The sequence below is a fragment of the Barbus barbus genome, assembly GCF_936440315.1.
Source record: "Barbus barbus genome assembly, chromosome: 28".
In the NCBI taxonomy this organism is placed as follows: domain Eukaryota; kingdom Metazoa; phylum Chordata; class Actinopteri; order Cypriniformes; family Cyprinidae; genus Barbus; species Barbus barbus.
The window spans coordinates 20,738,026-20,758,635 of record NC_136756.1 but is presented as its reverse complement, the minus strand read 5'-3'; the positions used below and the strand labels follow the sequence as shown (position 1 = coordinate 20,758,635).

Here is a 20,610-nt window from a genome sequence, read left to right as displayed (position 1 = left end):
TAAAGTAACTGTCTGTTTTATCACATATTTTACTTTTCAAGATGTAGCAACAAGTCTGCGCACGCTTCCTGTTAGGCACGCATCACATGATTGTCTCGTGCAGTTACGTCACTTACTCACTCACGGTGCCACAGACAGTCAGACAGTAAAACAAACAAGAAAACAGGCAGACGGTCACGTGAAAACTGCCCGAGCTCATCAAACGCTTATAGCGAACGAGAGAGAAGGTAAGCGACTGTCTTTTATATCTGGAATTAATTCAAATGTAGTTGGTAGGAATTGCTTAGCAGGCTTATGTAATTGAAGTTTTCTCAATGTTGTTGTGTATGCAGAGATGTCTAAAAGCGTAAAAAAGCTCACTGGGCTCGTGGCAGCTACATTCACGCCACTCACTGCAGAAGGGTGAAATATTTCATGTCTCAATGAAAGTATTACAGTATCATTTGCCTGAGGTGCGGTGGTCTGGTAATTGATCTGTTTTCTTCTTTGCTGTTTTCCAGGGAGATCAATCTCTCTGTCATTGGACCATACATTGATTACTTAATAGAGAAGCAGAATGTCAAGAGTGTGTTTAGTAAGTCAAACCTATTCATTTAATCAAAGGTTTTGGGTGATAAGGCAGCCTGTTTTTCTCATTTATATTATTTGTAACCTAAACCACCTTGTTTTTGGTAGTTAACGGCACAACAGGCGAGGGTTGTTCTCTAACTGTGGACGAAAGGAAGCAGCTTGCTGCAGCTTGGTGCCAAAATGGAAAGGGCAAGTGAGTTATTGCATATTTACAGTGTTTATTCAGCTATTGACCATGGTTATGTCTAAGGGGACAGGGGTTAGATATAAATCTAGCTAAACTTTAATTGACAAAAGAGTCAGCCATTCATTGTCTAAAAATAATTAAAATAACATTGCCAACACAGAATGCTATTTATCCATGTATTTCCTGTGAATCAATTTCATGACTGTGGTGTTGCTAGCAGTCGAGCAACATATGCAGTGGAAATGTTAATGATGTTTCAGGAAAAATGGCAAAACGTTTTGTAATTTTCTAAAAGTATCCAAAGTTGAAGAAACATCTGTATGTGCGAGTGGCAATAATGACTTGTGCGAACAACAATATAGTGCAATATTAACATTAACTTGTCCACTTGTAGCAGTAATATGTAGTAAATCTCTGTGTGTGAGTGTGCAATGTTGACTTATGGACAAAACAACCCTAATTCATATCTGTATTACTTTGTTCCTCATTGCCAGAGGTTTAATTTCTTTTATGTGTGTGTTAAGGCTTGAGCAAGTGATTGTTCATGTTGGCTGCATGAGTATAAAAGACTCTCAAGAACTGGTAAGCACGTCCCTTTTATTCCCATGCATTAACTGTATTTTTAATGCATATACCACTTTTCTTATGCACATCTCCGTTTTCATAACAGAAGCCCCACAAACTTTCGTCTCATTTATTGCTTATTCATTCTTGTTTCAGCAGGAGCAGATAAACAACTAGTTCCCTCCTCTTGACTATTTGAAAATGCTGAGTAGATGTTTTTTACTTTTCCTCAGGCTCGGCATGCTGCCAGTATAGGGGCTGATGGCATAGCAGTAATCTCTCCTTCCTATTTCAAACCCATTAATGCAGGTTTTAACCCCATTTTTCTAAACACTGCATAATTCTTTTTTTTTATGTTTCCAACCATGCTTTAATTGCTCTTCCTCTTTTCACAGATGCATTGAGGTTGTTTATAAAAGAAGTGAGCGCCTTTGCCCCAGCTCTTCCGATGTATTATTATCATATTCCAAGCATGACTGGTGTTGCATGTAAGTGCAGCTCCCACACGTCATCATTACTGGCAGTCAAAATACTGACTACTTTGTAAATTCTTTAGAATTGCATCATACAGAATGAGTCAGATTCACATGTGAGAGACTGACTAGTATCCAGTAGTTCAGTATCTGTTTTTCCTTTATTTTTTTCAGTGGATGCAGCTGATGTGCTAAATGGGATAGAGCAGATGATCCCCTCATTTCAGGGAGTGAAATACACTGGGACTGACCTAAGGGATCTGGGACAGTGTGTCTGTTACAGTCAGTCCCATAACTGGTCTGTCATGTTCGGAATAGATGAGGTATGAAATCCCCTCACTTCCTGCTAGTCTAGCATTGAAATAATGTGGTTTTAATTTGATATATTTTGCTTGTTTCGCAGCAACTCTTGGGAGCTTTGGTACTAGGTGTTCATGGAGCAGTAGGAAGGTGAGTGCCAACATGTAACTCTTTATCTGACCTCAGTTGTTATGAATTCATAGCCTTTCACCATTTTTCCTGCTGTGGTGTCGATTTGGTTCTTGCATTCTGTTATTTAGTGTCTGATTTGCTTGTTGGGAGTAGTGTAACCTCAGTTTTGTATTACATTATTATTTAAAGGAATAGTTCATGCAAAAATCTAAGATGTAGATGGCAATTTCAACAAATTTTCATTTTTGGGTGAACTTTAAAACTTCAAAACATCTGTATGGATATCTATCAGTTCAAAAATAACTGATACACATAAAGGTTATGGCTTGACAATAGATTACAGCAAAACCAGTAACTTCTAGACACATTTGAAGCTTCTGGCTCGAGTCTCAGAATTGTGGGTGGGGGGAGTGAATGACCAGCGCGTTCTTCCTCAATACCACATCTGATCATTGAGCAAGGCACCAAACCCCCAACTGCTTCCTGGGTGCCGCAGCAAAAATGGCTGCCCACTGCTCCGGGTGTGTGTTCATGGTGTGTGTGTGTTCGCTACTCACTGCTGTGTGTGTTCACTTGGATGGGTGAAATGCAGAGCACAAATTCCATGTAAGGGGCGCCATGCTTGGCCACACGTCACATGCTTTCCTTTCCTTAATGCTTTGCTGAAGACCATGCAACGCTCTCTATCCTCTGCAGCACATATAACTACATCGGACGCATAGTGAACCAGATGCTTGCTGCTTTTGATAATGGCAACCACACGCAGACCAGAGCCCTGCAGGTACATCCTTCATCCCATTTTGCATGTGTAATTCTCATTTAGTGATGCTTTTGGACTTTATTTTATCAGCATGTTTTTAGGTTTAATGAATTTATATTATTTTAACTCCAGAAGTTAATGATTTGCTTTTCTGTTTACAGTTTGAAATTATGGAGGTTATCACATTTGCTAAGAACCTTGGTGAGTTGATTGATTTCCACATACTTTACCATTTCAAATGATTTCTTGAATTTTTTTTTATTTATTTATTTGATTCAAATAAAATAAAACAGTAATACTGTGAAATATTATTATAATTTTGAAATATATTTAATTCCTGTGATGGTAAAGCTGAATTTTCTGCAACAATTATACCAGTCTTCCCTGTCACATGATACATATCATTGTAATATGCTGAATTGCTTAAACATTTCTTTTTATTATCAGTGTTGAAATGTTGCCACTTAATATTTATTTGGAAACAGTGTTAATTTTTTTAGGATTTTTGGATGAACAAAGTTCAAAAGAACATTTTTTTTCAAATAGGAATATTTTGTAAGATAATAAATGTCTTTACTGTAATTTGTGACCTGTTCAATGCATCCTTGCTAAATATAATAACAATTAAATAAAAAACTATTCTCAAACATTTGAAAAATGTCAGTAAGACTTGATTTTGTTGTGTATAGATGTTTTCATTTTTATTATTATTATTTACGCTCTGCAGGTTTTGATGTGTCCGTGAATAAGCAGGTGATGAGTGAAGTGTCAGGGTTAGCAATGGGTCCCCCTCGACTCCCGCTGCTGCCATGTCCTATCTCAAAGGCCCAGGCTATAGCACAGAAAATCAAGGATTTCTCTCAGGGACATTAAAGTGAAAGACATTTCATCGAACCTCCCTGAAACTCCAAACCAATCATTTGTGTTGTCAGCGAGCTGTAACCTGTACCACATTTTTTACACTACAGTATATTGATGTACTGTACATTTTTTCATACTTTATACTTGATTTGCCTTATTAATGTTTAGTTTTATATTATCAACACATTTAAAGTTGTTTTCTCTAATTAATAACATTAAAATGAAACTAGAAATTTGAACTTACTTGAATTACTCAAGAGTTACAAATAATCCTCAGTGTTACTGATTTATTCACACCATGATATACTGGATCTTGTATACCTAAATGTTTTATCAGTTTTGCACGTTTTGTTTGTTCTTGTCTTATGTGTTTAAAAACATACACGTATAATGTCATTTTTTCTGTTTTTATTCTTTAATACTGTATTGATTACCCTCTTTTAGCTGATGTTGATGTAATTGTTAACTATCCAGGCTGCTGAGGCAATGGTTGCTGGACCAGTCATGTCACCACTGTGCCCTTGAGCAAGAATCTTACAGAAGTATTTCTATGTGACAATTCTATGTTACTCACAGCAAGTGCATCTGTAAGTAATTTTGGATGAAAATCATCATCTCTATGACATGTATCACAAAATCCATTTTTTGGAAGTGATATTTTAGATATACTCTCAAACAGAATAAGTTCTTTTCAGATTCTGACACTAAATGTTTTGTGGAAAATCACATGCACCACACTGTTTTAATCTCTTTGAGTTCCTCATGTTTGCAGAAAACTGTTCAAAAAGGGACAATTTTGTATGTTGAAATGGAATGAATAAAAAGTATTAATCATTATTGAATGAGTTTCAGCCTCATAATAGCCTGGAATGTAACACTTTAATTTAAAATTTCTATTTTAATTTATTTCTATGTCTGTCTGACAGTGATTATTTATTGTTTTCTTTCTGATTGTTTGGCATTACCTTATTTTCTTCGGCATTTCCAATTTTTATTTGGGTTGTTAGAGAGCCCTACAAAAGGGGTGTCCAGTCCTGCTCCTGGAGGGCCACTGTCTTGAAGAAAACTTCAACCGCAATTAAACACACTTGAAACAGTTAATCGAGGTCTCACTAAACATACTAGAAACTTCCAGGCAGGTGTGCTGAGGCAAGTTGGAGCTAAATTCTGAAGGATGGTGGACCAAGTTTGGACACTACCAACCTAGAAACTGTGAAATTGAGAAGGCATAGAATGTATCTCTCTTTTGGTCTGATTAATCCAGCTGTCATAATGCTGTTATGTCATTGGCATTGCCCACTATTATCTAACTTCCTCCCTGTTCAAGCCTGTGTCTGAATCTGGCCGAATGACGTGGAACAAATCAAACCTTTTAAGTAAATGAAATGTTCCTGCCTCCTTTGTCTTTTAGTTTAATTTCATAATCTCCCATAAACAGTATCTCCTATATAACATTCCTTTTTTTTTTTTTTTTTTTGATCATTCAAAAAAACTGAATGAAATTAAGTCTGATTTATTTTTATGGATTGATTTTTTTTTGTCTTAAATTTGTGTGAAAACTGTCGGAGGGGTATGGTTCATGTTTCACTACTGTCTCAGCAGGACACATCTGAGACTGCACTATCATCACCTAATCAGTTGTTTTACTGCTGACTCCACAGTCTGACTGAAACAAGCACAGTATTTCAAAGTGCATGGTCATTTATCAGCGGCAACAGCAGGAACAATACTAGCAATTTCCTTCCAGTGAGAATACAAGTAAAGAGAACTAAACTGTGTCTGAAACAGACACCTCAGCTCTTTAAAATTCAGGTCATGACCACGTTTCCTGTAGAAAAAGCTGCCTGACTACAAATTAGAGACTGTTTTTCTTTAACTGGACACATAGTGTAGATATCATTTAAATTACTTTTGTAACATCTCATGTTGTTATCAATAAAGTGTTTTTGATCCTTGGAGAATGTCTGGTACAGAAATGTCATTAGTTAATTATTCCCTGGTCTCTGTCCAAAAGACTTGTCATTTCATATGAGAAATGCTGCTATCTAGTGTCTGCTGAGTATCTGTCTCCAGTAACTGTCCTGACCCAATGTAATGTTAAAGGGCAACTGATTTGATCTTCGAGGGAGGTCAGAAATCATAAGGACCACAGTTTTTAAATAGGCTTTAATGAAAATGTAACCTTAGGCTCTCTGTGATTTTGTGAGGCTGACACAAAATAGGCACACAGATATCACTTTTCATTATTGTTATTTGAGCTATTTTTTGTCCATAAACATGTAAATATATTTATGTTACGTTACAGGTTATAGGTATATTGTGGACAGATAATGGGTTAGCAGGCAACAAGATATGTCTCTTGTTAGATAAGACGTTAAAAACCTGGTGGACTGGTAAAAACAACTATCTCTGGTAAAATATCGAATAAATGACTCAAAACTAAATAATTAACATCAATTTCTGTCCTTCAAAGTCGGTATATAACAATATCTAATCCCCATTCACATGCGGAACCAATGATATTGGTTTAAAAAAATAAAACCCTGCGGGACAATAATACAGCGACGCCAAATATTGACGTATTTCCGGCCAGCTCAGCGTACGGGGGAGTGTGTGAAGCTGTAATCCCGACACACATATTTTACAGCTGTTAACCGCTTCATATACACCTGCTGTGGGTAAATTTTACATTACAGCAAAATGGTGCTGCTGACAATGATCGCGCGGCTGGCGGACGGACTGCCGCTGGCGGCTTCAATGCAGGAGGACGAGCAGGTAAGAGCTCAGTCATATCTGGATGCTTTATCATTTACTTTAGGCCTATGCGTGCTGTAAATGTAAGAAATCAAAGAGCAATATTTTGAAAACATTACGTTTACTTCTAAAAGTGTCTAGTTATCTGGATTTGTAATCCACAAAAGCAAAAACTGCTTTAATCTGGCCTTTATTCGCTCAAATTGCAGTAATTAGACGTCTGTTGGAGTATTTACATCAATTTGAAATGCTTTATTTTGAGTCTAACGGCGTAGTAAATCTTGAGCTATTATATTTTTCTCCATATCGTTTATTCTCGGTGTGAAAGATGTAATTGGTCATACAGAGAGAGGCTTCATTAAATGGATTGGCATAGTTTTGATCAGGTACAGCGCCCTCTTCTGTCATGATTTGAACTCACACCATTTGTCTTCCCACTATACTAAATATAATCCGATTTTTATATATATATATGATTAAAAACGCAAACAAATCAGTTACAACATTTAAAAAATATTAGAATTTTATTTTTATTTATTTTCACTGACCTATAACACTTTTGTTAAACATCTTGATAAATATTTTCCAATTCTAAAACTTTGTTGTTGATGTTTAGAGGATCAAGACAAAGTTTTGGGCTTTGAAAGAAGTAAAGGAAAAAGATTCCTTCGAGTTACTCCAAATAGTGTTAATGTGACTAATAGGTGCCCAGCAGTTTTATTACCTTTACAACAGTCACTTGATTTAGGTCTAACATCTGTACGTTTCCTCCTTTCATGCTGCCATGAAGGGAAGTGAAAAGGTTTGTTCACCTTTAGCTTTGTAAAATCCCTCTGTAGAGGATTGAGTCAAATGTATCAGAGTAAGAGTGACTGTGTTTTTATCTAATAAATTTGCACTTTTGTTCTCAGATGGGTCGAGATCTCCAGCAATATCAGAGCCAAGCCAAACAGCTCTTCCGCAAATTAAATGAACAGAGTCCAAACCGATGCACCTTAGAGGCTGGATCAATGGCCTTTCAGTAAGTTTACAGTACACTACAGCTAAAATAATTGATCATAAGAACATTTTAGTTCTAGTTTTACATTAAAAAATATGTGATAGATGAAACGCATGGCTTATAAAAGATTTCTTCTCACCTCTTTTCAAAGCTACGTCATAGAGAAAGGCGTTTGCTATCTGGTGCTCTGTGAAGCAGTGTTTCCTAAAAAGCTAGCCTTCGCTTATCTCGAAGATCTGCAGGCAGAGTTTCATGAACAACATGGGAAGAAGGTGCCCACGGTCTCCAGGCCCTACTCCTTCATAGAGTTTGGTAAGAGCCCTCACTCTCTCAATAACCAGAGTTTCATTTACTCCCCGTCAAGAGATAAGCTTGTAATTCTGTTTTATTATCTGTCCAAAGATACATATATTCAGAAGACCAAAAAGTCATACATCGACAGCAGAGCACGCAGGAACCTAAGCAACATCAACACAGAGCTACAGGATGTACAGAGAATCATGGTGGCCAACATAGAAGAAGTTCTGCAAAGAGGGGAGGCCTTATCTGGTAAATACTTCTTGTGAACAATTTTTTTTCTCTTTCACTTGTAACATCTATTTTAGAAGCATTTAACACACAAATACATTTAATCAAAGCTAAATGTTAAGTAAAGAAGCTAAAGTTCAGCTGAATGTTTTACTGTCCTTATTTTAAAAGTATAAATTAAAATGCAAGTATATGACTCTGTAAAAAAAGAATATGCTTTTAATGGCTTTAATGATAAACATCAAGAAAATGTTACATAAAGAATGTAAATGTGTGAATATGGTGCTAATATAGGTTCAAGTGTTACTATTCTGTGGGGTTTTTTAATTTAATAAATGTATTTTTGTTTCATCAAGGGCTCATTAAATTAACAAAACAACTGTTTTCAAAATTGATTATAATAAGAAATGTTTCTTGAACACCAAATCATCATATTAGATTTCTAAAGACATGATTTCTGAAGGATCATGAGACATTAGAGACTAGTCGTGACTGCTAAAAATTCATCTTTGCCATCGCAGGAAGAGATTATATTTTAAAATCATTACTTAAAAATAGAAAATAAGGTATAAAAATAGAAAACAGTTCAATTGTGATAATATTTCACAATATTAATGTTTTTCCTATATTTCTGATCCAATAAATGCAGCCTTGGTGAGTGTAAGAGACATTGAAAAATCATACCAACCCTAAATATTTTTAACACTTGTGTATAGCAGCAGGTCCCTGTCTCTCTATCCACTAAACTAAAGAGTCCTTTGCCTGAAAATGAAGATCCCTTAGCTAAACCCTGCAATATAGAGTACTGAACTATATATTTGCGGTTTCTTCTCTTCATTTGTTCATGTTTTTTCCTCAGCGTTGGACTCGAAGGCCAGCAACTTGTCCAGCCTGTCCAAGAAATACAGAAGTGACGCTAAGTATCTGAACACTCGCTCCATATACGCTAAGCTAGCTGCAGGTGGAGTCTTCTTCATCATGCTGATCGTATACATACGCTTCTGGTGGCTGTGAGGTGTGGGATGTGCAGAGGGAAGAGGGGCTCTTGAGAAAGTTACAGGTGAAAAGCAGACGGACTCTCACATGACGACAAGTTCACGTTGTGTTTTAAAGCTACAGCTTGTTCTTAAAGACTGTTGGATCTGGCAGTTTCCCTCCTAACAGGCTGTCGAGTCCCTAACCTGATCCTCACTGGTATCTGTTTTATGAACTACACAGAAGTTTGAGTTTGTCTGCACTTGTTTGGAGTGTGAATGAAAGAGAGAAAGCGTGTTTTCCTGTATACTGTATGACTTTGTGAAATCCCTCCATTCATGGAAATGAATCTTATATACTTTATAACAGTATACCATAGAGCAGCAGTGCATCCCAAAAAAGGTGAATTAATAATTAACAGAAGTATGTTATTTCAGATTTGTGGGTTGGATCACTTCCACTGGACACTTAATGCTCCTCATGCTATGGCTGTTAGGTAAGGTTATCTTCCGGCCAGGGGAGTAAACGTAAAACGAGCTTGTGGGTCAGCTGTATTAGTAAAGTTTGGTCCCCCCAATGATTTGCACAAAATTAATAATTGTACTGACCACCCGTTTAGGCTCTTATCTATAAACCAGGTATTCGAGAATTCAACTTGTATCTCTTAAACCCTTATAAAATGGAGTGGTTTATTAAGTCTTAGTTTGAATTTGTCTCAGATGTGCATTTGTCCCATTTAGACCCAACAGATATTTTGGATTGTTTCCTTGGTGCAAAAGTTGTCCAACAAATAGCACTTGCACTGCAGCGAGGAGATTTGCGGTCATGACCAGTTACTCAATCCAGACCAGATCATTGAAACTAGTGTCAGGGGAGAGTTGTGGCCTGATACTTTTTTCAAGAAGCAGAGATTTGGGTCAAATGCAATCCGGTGCAGTCTAGAACTACATGCATCTGTATCTGTTGTCCTGCCTCTTGCATGATTGCAGATATGATATATGACCTGGGTTCCTATAGCTTTCTCTTTCAGTGTTTACAATAATCTGTATTTTACATGCATTGAAGAATTAAACCCACAGTAACCAACCAGACACCCATGTACGAACTGGATGAGGCTAAAATGCTCATCAGAAGTTTGTCTCACCCAACCTACAGTATAAATAAACTGATTCAAACTGATTCTTTTATTTGCTTTTCTTTCTGTTTTTACAGTTCACACTGACGTGTGTTTTTTAATCTTTAGACTGATAGATGTCTCACTAAAAGAATACCGTCAATCTACAGAAATGATTTCTCTGGCTTGTGGCTTTTGGGGTTTTTCATTGCCAAAGCAGGCCATTATGTAATGTGAAGGAAATTAATCATTTTAAATTCATTATAGCTAATATTCCTTTTCCCTTGCAGGCTTAAAATGTATATGCTTTTGAGAACAGAATGTACCAGCACTTTATTTGGTGTGTTGCAATAACAGATGCATATGGACAAGACAGCTAGACATCTGTCTGAATATAAAAAATAACCATAACAACCCATGACTTGAGTAAAAAGCTGAAGTAATCAAAAACCAAATTTGTTTTGCCAGTAAAATAGGGGAGGTTTGCTGAATTGCACATAAGAAGAACCAGTTATATTAGAGCAGGGATCTCCAACCTCATTTCATTTGAGAGCTACTAAAACTGAAAATGGCTGAGAGCTACTCATGTTATACAGTAATCTCTTAAATAACATATCATAACTCTCAACAACAAACTGATTTACACCTGAAAGAGTTCTTGTAAACACAACATTCTTTAATGTCAGAGAAAAGAAAATCAGAGAACACAGTTCTTTATGAAAAAACTAGTACTTTGCATATTATACTGTAGTTGTCTATACGTAGGCCTAGTCATTTTATAGTGCATTATAACTAGAGCTGAAATGGTATGAAATCATTTCACCAGCAAACAACAAATGAAATTAGCAGCTTTTTGTTTGTGTAATCATTGAAAAAATAACATTAAAAACAATGGCTGGATTGTAAACAGGTGCCTTATGACATAACATGTTAACTACTAACAAGATAATGTAATTTTTACAAGCCAAAACTTTTTAAGGAGTTCTTGTACACTGTTTTTCCCCCTTTTTATAAAGATGTTTTGTCAGATGAACTATATTGAACAACATTCAATTGAACGCACGTTTTATTTATTTTTTTCCTTTTTATTGGAAACATTCCCAAACGCATTAACTATATCATGAAATACCAATGTTCAAAGTAGCCTAATAATTTATTAACTATGCATAAAATCCTGTCTGTTTACTTAAGTAACAGATATGGGTATCATGCCATAACATAGTTTTAATACGACTGACTTTATATTTAATGTGAATTTAACACTGAAAGGTAATGCGAATAAAAACATTGTAAGTTAGGCTACTTATCTTAACACTTTCATTGTAGCCTACAGAAAGAGAGCAAATAACATTTTTACTGACAGTCTAGCGTTCAAGCACTCTCAGAAACTCTCATTAATATAACTGAAGCCGTTTACACTGTGAAATTAATATCTTACAGTTTCGTACACACATCTGCACTTTGTTTCTAACACGAGAATTCGCCAGAAAGAGGTATTCAGTCAATTTAGCGATTACTCATCTGAACGTCTCTGATTGGTCATTAAATTCATAAGCTCAACAGAATCGTGTGTGATTGGTTATAATGCGCAGTGCTGTAAAAAACGCATCTATCGTTGCCAGCCAGCAAACGCAGATTTGATGATATGACGCGCTGAACGATTTAATCACGGTGTTATTGCATCAAATATAGAAAATATTAATCGGCTGGCTTTTGGAAGCATTCAAAATCTGAACATTTCGCTTGTCATAAATAGCCTACTTTACTACAAAGACAACGGAACCATAATCGGAGTGGATTTTTTACGCTTAGCGTGCCTTATGCGTTAAGACGGTGATACGGTTATTGATGATGACTATGTTCTGTACAGCACTTTGGTCAACCCTGGGTTGTTTTTAAACGTGCTTTATAAATAAAAAATGAATGAATGAATATCAAAAGATCAAACTCTGCAGAAAACCCCAGAATATGAACGCTTTACGCGCAGTTTTACGTTCACTGTAAAAAAGTGACAGGGAACATGTAATTATGTTGAAGAGCTATTTCTACCTGTTCTTACCCTTTAATTTAGTTTTGTTTGTGTAACCTAGATTTATAATGTTAAATAATATTTTTAACATTCTTTAAAAATAATGAATTACCACATAATTACCACATTTTTAGATTATCATTACGCTTAACGTGGCTTAATGCAATAAAGACCACATTTAGTAAAGCTACACCTTGATAATTCAAACTATGTTTTTTTGTGCCTTGCCCTGCGAAATTGAAAGTGATCAAGACATTTCTCCGGAGCACAAAACAAGAAAGACTGTCCAGTTCTCTTTTGAGAATGAGAGTGCCCGTGCGCGCGCAACATCGACTCGCTGACTTTGATGACTTTAAAACTCGCGCAGAGCGCAAATGATAGCGGTAGCGTTTTTGCTTGATTAGTGGTCAGTATTTTAAGACTTTTAACCTACGGAGCACAGCATCTCGCTGGTGACTTTGGATTTCACTCAGAATACGGGCCAATTACCCGGTGTCTCTTCTGGAAAAGTCATCCTTCTCGTTATTTGCTGCCTTAAAATATGGTAAGTATTTCAGAACACATTTTAAAAGAATCGTTTGATCTATGTATTTTAATACTATTTTCGTATGATATACGCTCATAAATGGTCAATATAAAATGTTACAACAAGCTATATAATACGTTTGGCATAAGGTGTTTGATTGTTAAAAAAAATAGCCATCAGGTTTCAATTTAATCTAATAAAACAAAATTACAGAACTTAAAAACAACAATTTCCTGTGTAAAGTTAATGTCCAACAACAAATATTTAAATCAAAATGCTATTTTAGTCTAATTTATTGCACTAGGCTGAAGTCAGGTAAAATGGGCCACATAAGGTTGTAGCATCATATCTCTTTAAATTTTTACAGAAAATCACAATAACTGATCTTGCATTGTTGCTTCAACACTTGTTGACATGTAACAATTTGTACTGGTCTGAGTTTAAGGCAGGCAGGGCTGAGTGTTGCATGAAGCTTGTCAAAGAAATTGTAAGGTAATTGAGCCTGACATAGTAAATGTCATTAATCACTAATAAGGGTACTAAAGCAATTATAAGTAAGCTTACCAACAAAGCAAAGGTTTATGAACAATGTTTTGGCATGCTCTTTCAAATAAAAACGTTTATTAAAATGGCTGGTTAAGATAAAATGGGCCACAATTTTCAGCTAAAATGGGCTGCATACACACACACACACACACACACACACACTTTTAGACAGAAATTGCAGGTGAAAATGTTTATAGGCCTAAATATGTATCCATACAAAGTCTTAAGTCTTTTAAAAAATATAATTGCATTGCAGACAGTATGGCAGGAGGACAGACATACTCCTCCTTCAAAATGTCCTACTTAAATCATGACCCTTTTGTTTGCAGGTCAGTTTTGCATCGATGACGTGAATAAATGCAGACTGCAGCCCAACGCCTGTCAGAACGGAGGCACGTGTAGTAACACGCGTAACGGCTACAACTGTGTATGTGTGAACGGCTGGAGCGGCCCTGACTGCTCTGAAAACATTGATGACTGCGCAGCTGAGCCCTGCACTGCTGGCTCCACTTGCATCGACCGCGTGGCATCCTTCGTTTGCAGCTGCCCTCCTGGCAAGACTGGTCAGTAAAAACAACCACATGGCCTAAAAAATGACTCTTGGACACTTGATCACTTCGGTCATGAGGAAAAATGACTCTAACACTAAATCTTAACAACATACACAACACAGTTATACAGTGAAATAATGCATCTATATGAAGTAATTCATACTGAGTTTGAAATATTAATCCTAAAACTGAAGATGTATCATTGTTTTTATTCAGAGGTTAGGTTAATTGTTTTTCATTGTAATTTGATTGTTCTCTCCAGTAGTACACTAGAAAACCTTCTCGGATCAGTTGGAGTAATCATAGCAATTGTTTCTGTTCAAGGTTTGCTGTGTCACATTGATGATGCCTGCACTAGTATCCCATGCAGGATGGGAGCTCAATGTGACATGAACACCGTCAATGGCAAGTTCAACTGTAACTGAGTTTCTCTCTGTCTCTGTATTTCTATTCATCTTTCCCTCCACACACATTAGTGTTTAGGCATTTCATATCTTGCCTGAAACTTTCTAAGTCACTTTTTTTGGCACATCAGGGCCAAACCCATGTGAGCACGGTGGCTTGTGTAAGAACACAGAGGGCTCGTTTACTTGTAACGGTGCTCCGGGTTACACCTGTTCACGCTGTGAGACATCCATTTCACCTGCTCCTGTATGCCAGGTACTTACACACTCGCACATCAGGTGCATAATATGGAAGCAAATTGGTGTCAAACTGAATTCATGCAAAAGATATGATACACACATGCGTAGCCAAGTTCACATGCATGAAATCTAATTCACATGCTCAAAACAATTCACAAAATGATTTACAATTTCAGATTTAAGAATAAACTCAGAATTTGTAAACATTCAAAACAAAATTGTGCAATTGTACATTTTATAAATGGCAGTTTATTTTGCAAACAAGAATAGCTTTTTGTGAATATAATTTTTTGTATATTTTTGTTTATTTTCGTGTGTGTGCATGGAAATAGGGTTCATGCAGTTGAATTTGGCACAAAGGTCATTTGCACATACATGATGTTTTGGTTCCACGTCCTAATATTCAGTTAGTGACTGTGTGTGTGAATGCACACCAGTAAACTGGGGACCACAATGACAATTTAGGACATGATGTCCTCATTTGTTTGACTTTATAATAGCATTTAGTATGCTCCAATAGTTTCCAGATTTAAATTCTCACATGTCCTTAAAATCTCCTTTAAATTACTTGTGTACTAAAAGTGTAAGAACACCCACACATTAAATTTGAGAGAGATTTACAATAATTAGTCTTTAAATAAAAGTATATTAATATGTGCTGAGTTGCAGAAGTTCTCACAATTTCTATCCATTACTGTGTTTTTAACTTTGAATCTTATATTCACAGTTTTGCAGTCTTGGTGTAAAGATAATGCTGCTGCCACTCTGCAGAGAAATACTTGAAGGATCTGAGGAGTTTAGCTCCAACCAGCTCCAAATCACACCTGCTTGGAAGTTTCTAGTGATCCTGAAGAGCTTGATTAGGGTTGGAGCTAAACTGTGCAGAGCTGTGGCCCTCCAGGAATTGAGTTTGAGACCAGTGCTTTAGAAACTTTCGGGTCAGTCAACGTGGTTGCCATGATATCATGATGTTCTCCACCTGGAAAGTCATCACTACGCCATTAAATCAACATTGTTCAATTTTCAATGTTCAATTGTTTTGTAGGCATAATGTATACAGTGTAATCTTATGTGGTATATCAAACTACCAAAGTGTTTTAAAATGTAAAAAAAATAGATTTTTATTAAAATACTAATAATAGTTATTTTTCATGCTTTATAATCATAATTTGATTTAATTTTACTTGTTTAAATGTAGGGTTTTACGGTCATCTAGTGGCTATACTATGGTATAACATTTTATTTCAACCAGATATCACTAATTCACCTATTCTTGACTTGTACATACTGCATTAACAATATATATTTGTTATAGATTTCTTTTAAATTTTTTGTAGAAATAAATGGTGTAAAATTTAGATGTGAATATTAAAAGCCACGAATTCTCCTCTAAATATTAATACTAAATATTAAAGAAAAAAATGTTATTGAACTAAAGAATTTGCTACTACATCAATTTCACATTTACTCAGCCACAATGGCATACAGTCTAAATTGAATCTACATCTAAATGCATTAAGAAGATATGAGACTTTTGAGATATGAGAATGCTGCTGCCAGGATTCTGACTAGAACCAGAAAATCTGAGCATATCACACCAGTCCTCAGGTCCTTACACTGGCTTCCAGTTACATTTAGGATTGATTTTAAAGTACTTTAACTTGTTTATAAGTCACTCAATGGCCCAGGACCTAAATATATTGCTGATATGCTCACTGAATATAAACCGAACAGACCACTCAGATCATTAGGATCGAGTCAGTTTGAAATACCAAGGGTTCACACAAAACAAGGGGAGTCAGTTTTTAGCTATTATGCGGCCCACAGTTGGAACCAGCTTCCAGAAGAGATCAGATGTGCTAAAACATTAGCCACATTTAAATCAAGACTCAAAACTCATCTGTTTAACTGTGCATTTGTTGAATGAGCACTGTGCTATATGTCCGAACTGACTGCAATGAATTTTATGTATAATCATTTTCTTTAAATTTATTTTAAATCAATTTCTATATCATTTTAAAATTCCTTGTTTTTATTATCTTTATTCCCATGTTTTTATTGATTTTTAATGTCTATTTCACTTTCTTTTATGTAAAGCACTTTGAATTACCACTGTGTATGAAATGTGCTATATAAATAAACTTGCCTTGCCTTGCCTTTTCTCAATTCCCCTTTTTCTCATTATTTAGTCTCTAGCCATGGCAACAGAGTTTCAAATATCCAGAAGTAGTTTGCAATGTAGCATCCTGTTGGTCTGGCTTGATGATGAAAATATGAGTTTTCAGTTTGGTGACTGTTAGTAAAAGGGGGCGCTACTCCTCCCATTTATTAGCTTTTGCCAATGTGTAACGGTCCTTGGCCTGAAAAGATTGAAGCTCCACTACACTTGCAAAATTGAGTAATGTTCTGTATATCTGAGGTTTCTTCTCTCCATTTCTTCATGATTTTTTCCTCAGTGTTGGACCTGAAGGCCAGCAACTTGTCCAGCCTGTCCAAGAAATACAGAAGTGATGCTAAGCACCTGAACACTCGCTCCACATACGCTAAGCTAGCTGCAGATGGAGTCTTCCTCATCATGCTGATCAGGAAAACAGAAGGAGACTCAAAATTATTTTGAATTGTGTCTGTATTATTGGTGCAAAAGTTGCCCAACAACCAGCACTCGCACTGCGAGTAGATTTGCGGTCATGTCCAGTTACTCAATCCAGACCAGATCATTGAAACTAGTGTCAGTAGTGGTAGCCTGCCACGTTTTTCGAGAAGCAGAGATTTGGGTCAAATGCAATCCAGTGCAGTCTAGAACTACATCTGTATCTGTGGTCCTGCCTTTTGCATGGTTGCAGATATAATATCTGATCTGGGATCCAACAGCTTTCTCTTTCAGTGTTTACTTTTACCTGTGTTTTACATGCATTGAAGAATTAAACCCACAGTAAACAACCAGATGCCCATGTACCGACTGGATGAATACGGTTATCTTTTTTTATGTTCAAAACGTTTCTGAAGAACAAGTTTGTAAGTGCTGCTTTTTTCCGTGCACAACCACCAGAGTGCGCCCAACTGCAGTTTAATAACCCCGAGCTAATAGTTGTCCGTTATTGTGCCGTTTTCAACAAGACGGAAACCGACAAATAGAGCTTATTTTTGCGACTAGATGCAAGAAAAGGTGCTAACCAATTTTTCTGCAGAGACAACGAAACGCTGACGTTTGTACCCCGTTATGTCTACGTGTGTGCAGGAAGTGGGCACAGCCGAAAAGAGAAGTTGCCACAGTAGCGTGCATCACCAACCACAATGCTCAGACTCAACTCTTCACCCCTCGGTTTCTCTTTGCAGAGGGGGAAGTGGGAGTTTGCTGAGGCTGACCTGCTGATAAACACTGCCAGGCATTGAACTATGCTGGATTTGCTTTCTTTGTGGAAACGAATGAATAGATTAAAATAATACGTGCGCATTAGATTTGTGGATGCGTTTTTAGCAGCAGCTGTCTATGGAGTTCGCAGAGCATTCAATTATGCATGTTTAGCAATGTTCTTCATAAAAACTCGATATGTATCACAGGCACCAGATGATGGAGCTGATTTGTAGTTCGTGACCCTGCTGTCACCATCAGTGTTATCTATGTTCTCACACACTTTTGGTAAACAGAAAAGATCACGTTATTAGGCTCTGTTTTAATAGTCAAAATCATTTACACCTAGAGACAGACATACTCAAGTTAGAGAGTAATTGATTGATTTTAAAAAAGTAAGAAACCTAGTTGAATCATTCTCCCTTTGAGATAAAATCCTCTGTGCCACTACAACCTGAGAAAAAGGTGTATCTGTTTTTCTATCTCATGTTCACCTTCGCAGAAAACCCTTATCTGAAGCTGTGTGAGAGAGGAAGTGTTTGCACACTGTTGATCATCTACACACTTGCTCTAGTGATACAGACAGGGTAGAATAAGAGCCAAGTGCTAGCACATTTACAAGATGGTGTTCAGAAAGGGCAGATTCAGAACTAATCATTAGTTATAAGGCCGGAGGATGGTGAGGGAACATTTTACCACTCCCTCTATCTCTTGCTCTCTTTTCTACCTTCTTCCCGTCTCTCTCTTTTCTGTTGCCATGGTGGCAGGGGTGCATGACAGTCATGTGAAAACGAAGCCGATTAAAATACTTGGTGTGATCAGGGGTCAGGGATACTGCACACATACTAACACACCATAAACTGATTATGCGCACACATTGTCTCTGAGCTGTTTGCAGGGAAAGTTAATGATGTGTGTGAACAAGTATTGGAATTGTTTTGGAGAAAACTGGCAGCTGGAAGAGATAAAAAAGAAAGAACACAGAGAGAAGAAAAATATATTCAGTCATGCTGTATCAACAGTATTATTATAAGGAATATGTCCAATTGTGTGAAAAGAATGCATTTAATACTGTCCTTGGTACAAGGAAAAAACATGTAATGGTAAAAATGTACAACGGTAACAGCGCTTTCTGGCAAAATAACATAGGTACTACTAATTTTTACTGTAAAATAATATGTATTTCTAATGCATAAGGATAGTAGACGTGTACACAGACTCACTACCATTGAAGGTTTGAGGGGGGTTTTGGTAACACTTACAATAAAGGTTTAATTTGTTAACGTTTAGCTACATTAGTTAACATGAACTAACAATGAACAATATTTATACAGCATTCATTGATCATTGAGCTGTTTTGTTGGATTTCTTTTCAAATTCAGTTAAAAATTATGTTACTGTTTGGTGGAAAAGTTTTGTGTGGCCCAATTTATTTTACTGAATTGATTATGGTTGATAGATTGCATCTAATATTTCTTTATTTGCATGAGAACTGTTTGTCAAGTCATTCTCATTTGTTATAGTGACACTTTAACCAGCATAAATCATACAGAGTCAATATAGTGTCGTTCTCACACACAGTGGCTAGTTTTGTAGCAATATTGTAGTTCTGGTTGGAGTATTTATCATAATATGCCATGAATCTTTATATCAGGCTTCCTCTTTCTCCTGCTCGTTGTTCAAATTGACAGTGTGATTTCACCTTTTCTCCATCAGCTCTCCTGCTGTCCTGTCTCTCCTCCTGTTTCTCCTCTCTCACGCTCCCTCGATTCGCACCGCAGAGCCTGAGCAGCTGTACTCCAGTCTACAGGGGTCGTAAAAACCAGGGACGAAAGAGGAAGCTCCGAGGGAGCTCGTGAGTTATTGCCCCCCAACGTACACATGGGGCCTGGGAACTGCCCTCCTCCCTCACCCGGCCTGAAACAAGACTGACGGCTGAAGCTTGATGCCCCTTCACCCTGTGTGTACACAATCTCCATTACATTCACTAAAGGGAGTGACCCTCGTACCGAGGTCACACTAAACTTCATATGTACAGCTCATTAGCCATATGGGAGCGTATAGTAATGCGTCGCTGTAATTGAGATACTTGATTTAACTGCTTTACTAGGTTTTAAAAATGGTTTCAGGTTCAGTCATCAGCATTTGAGGCGTGGTGTTGATTTACCCTAGAAAAAAATATCACAAGAAATTTTCTAACATTCGAACCATATCATTCAAACATTACAAAGAGTTGCTTTATTAGGTAGTTTGATATGAGTTTGCAAACATAATATGACCCTGGACCACAAAATCAGTCGTAAGTTTACATTTTTTGTAATTGAGATTTATACTTCATCTGAATGCTTTCCATTGATGTATGGTTTGTTAGGAGAGGACAATATTCGGCTGAGTAAAAAAATATTGAGTAAATCGCCTTTAAAGTTGTCCAAATTAAATTCTTAGCAATGCATATTACTAATCAAAAATAGAGTTTTGATATATGTACGATAGGAAATTTACAAAATATCTTCATGGAACATGATCTTTACCTAATATCCTAATGATTTTTGGCATAATTTTTGGAACAAATTATAATTTTGACCCATAAAATGTATTGTTGGCTATTGCGACAAATATACCTGTGCTAATTATGACTGGCTTTATGGTCCAGGGTCACATACTAATAACTTAACTCTCATGTTAACACAATGTTTAAATCTATGCTGTGTATTTTATTTAGGTTAATTTATTAGTAGCTTGAT

General features: G+C 36.6%; 2 protein-coding genes and 1 long non-coding RNA gene across 4 annotated transcripts; all 3 read left to right on the top strand.

Moving 5' to 3' along the window:
* Nucleotides 1-116: 116 nt before the first annotated feature.
* Nucleotides 117-4,752, top strand: LOC306848266 (N-acetylneuraminate lyase). Of its 2 annotated transcripts, none has more exons than XM_079382722.1 (12): nt 117-227; nt 333-402; nt 501-574; nt 676-763; nt 1,282-1,339; nt 1,555-1,630; nt 1,717-1,809; nt 1,969-2,117; nt 2,198-2,244; nt 2,923-3,007; nt 3,148-3,187; nt 3,714-4,752. In XM_079382722.1, exons 2-12 carry the CDS (start codon nt 335-337, stop codon nt 3,857-3,859), a joined length of 924 nt encoding a protein of 307 aa, XP_079238848.1. In that variant the 5' UTR covers nt 117-227; nt 333-334; the 3' UTR covers nt 3,860-4,752. The 2 variants fall into 2 exon arrangements, with proteins under 2 accessions (XP_079238848.1, XP_079238849.1); XM_079382723.1 differs by having other exon boundaries at nt 139-227; nt 307-402; nt 3,714-4,687.
* Nucleotides 4,753-6,410: 1,658 nt separating this feature from the next.
* On the top strand, nt 6,411-10,282 carry LOC306848027 (vesicle-trafficking protein SEC22b-B-like). The gene is made up of 5 exons (XM_079382338.1): nt 6,411-6,622; nt 7,513-7,622; nt 7,753-7,913; nt 8,004-8,150; nt 8,989-10,282. The coding sequence occupies exons 1-5, from the start codon at nt 6,548-6,550 to the stop codon at nt 9,141-9,143; spliced, it is 648 nt and encodes a 215-aa protein (XP_079238464.1). The 5' UTR covers nt 6,411-6,547; the 3' UTR covers nt 9,144-10,282.
* Nucleotides 10,283-12,538: 2,256 nt separating this feature from the next.
* LOC306848761 lies at nt 12,539-16,678 on the top strand. The gene is made up of 5 exons (XR_013782276.1): nt 12,539-12,791; nt 13,649-13,882; nt 14,195-14,275; nt 14,406-14,530; nt 15,242-16,678. It is a non-coding gene; the product is annotated as an uncharacterized lncRNA (long non-coding RNA).
* The last annotated feature ends 3,932 nt before the right edge of the window (nt 16,679-20,610 follow it).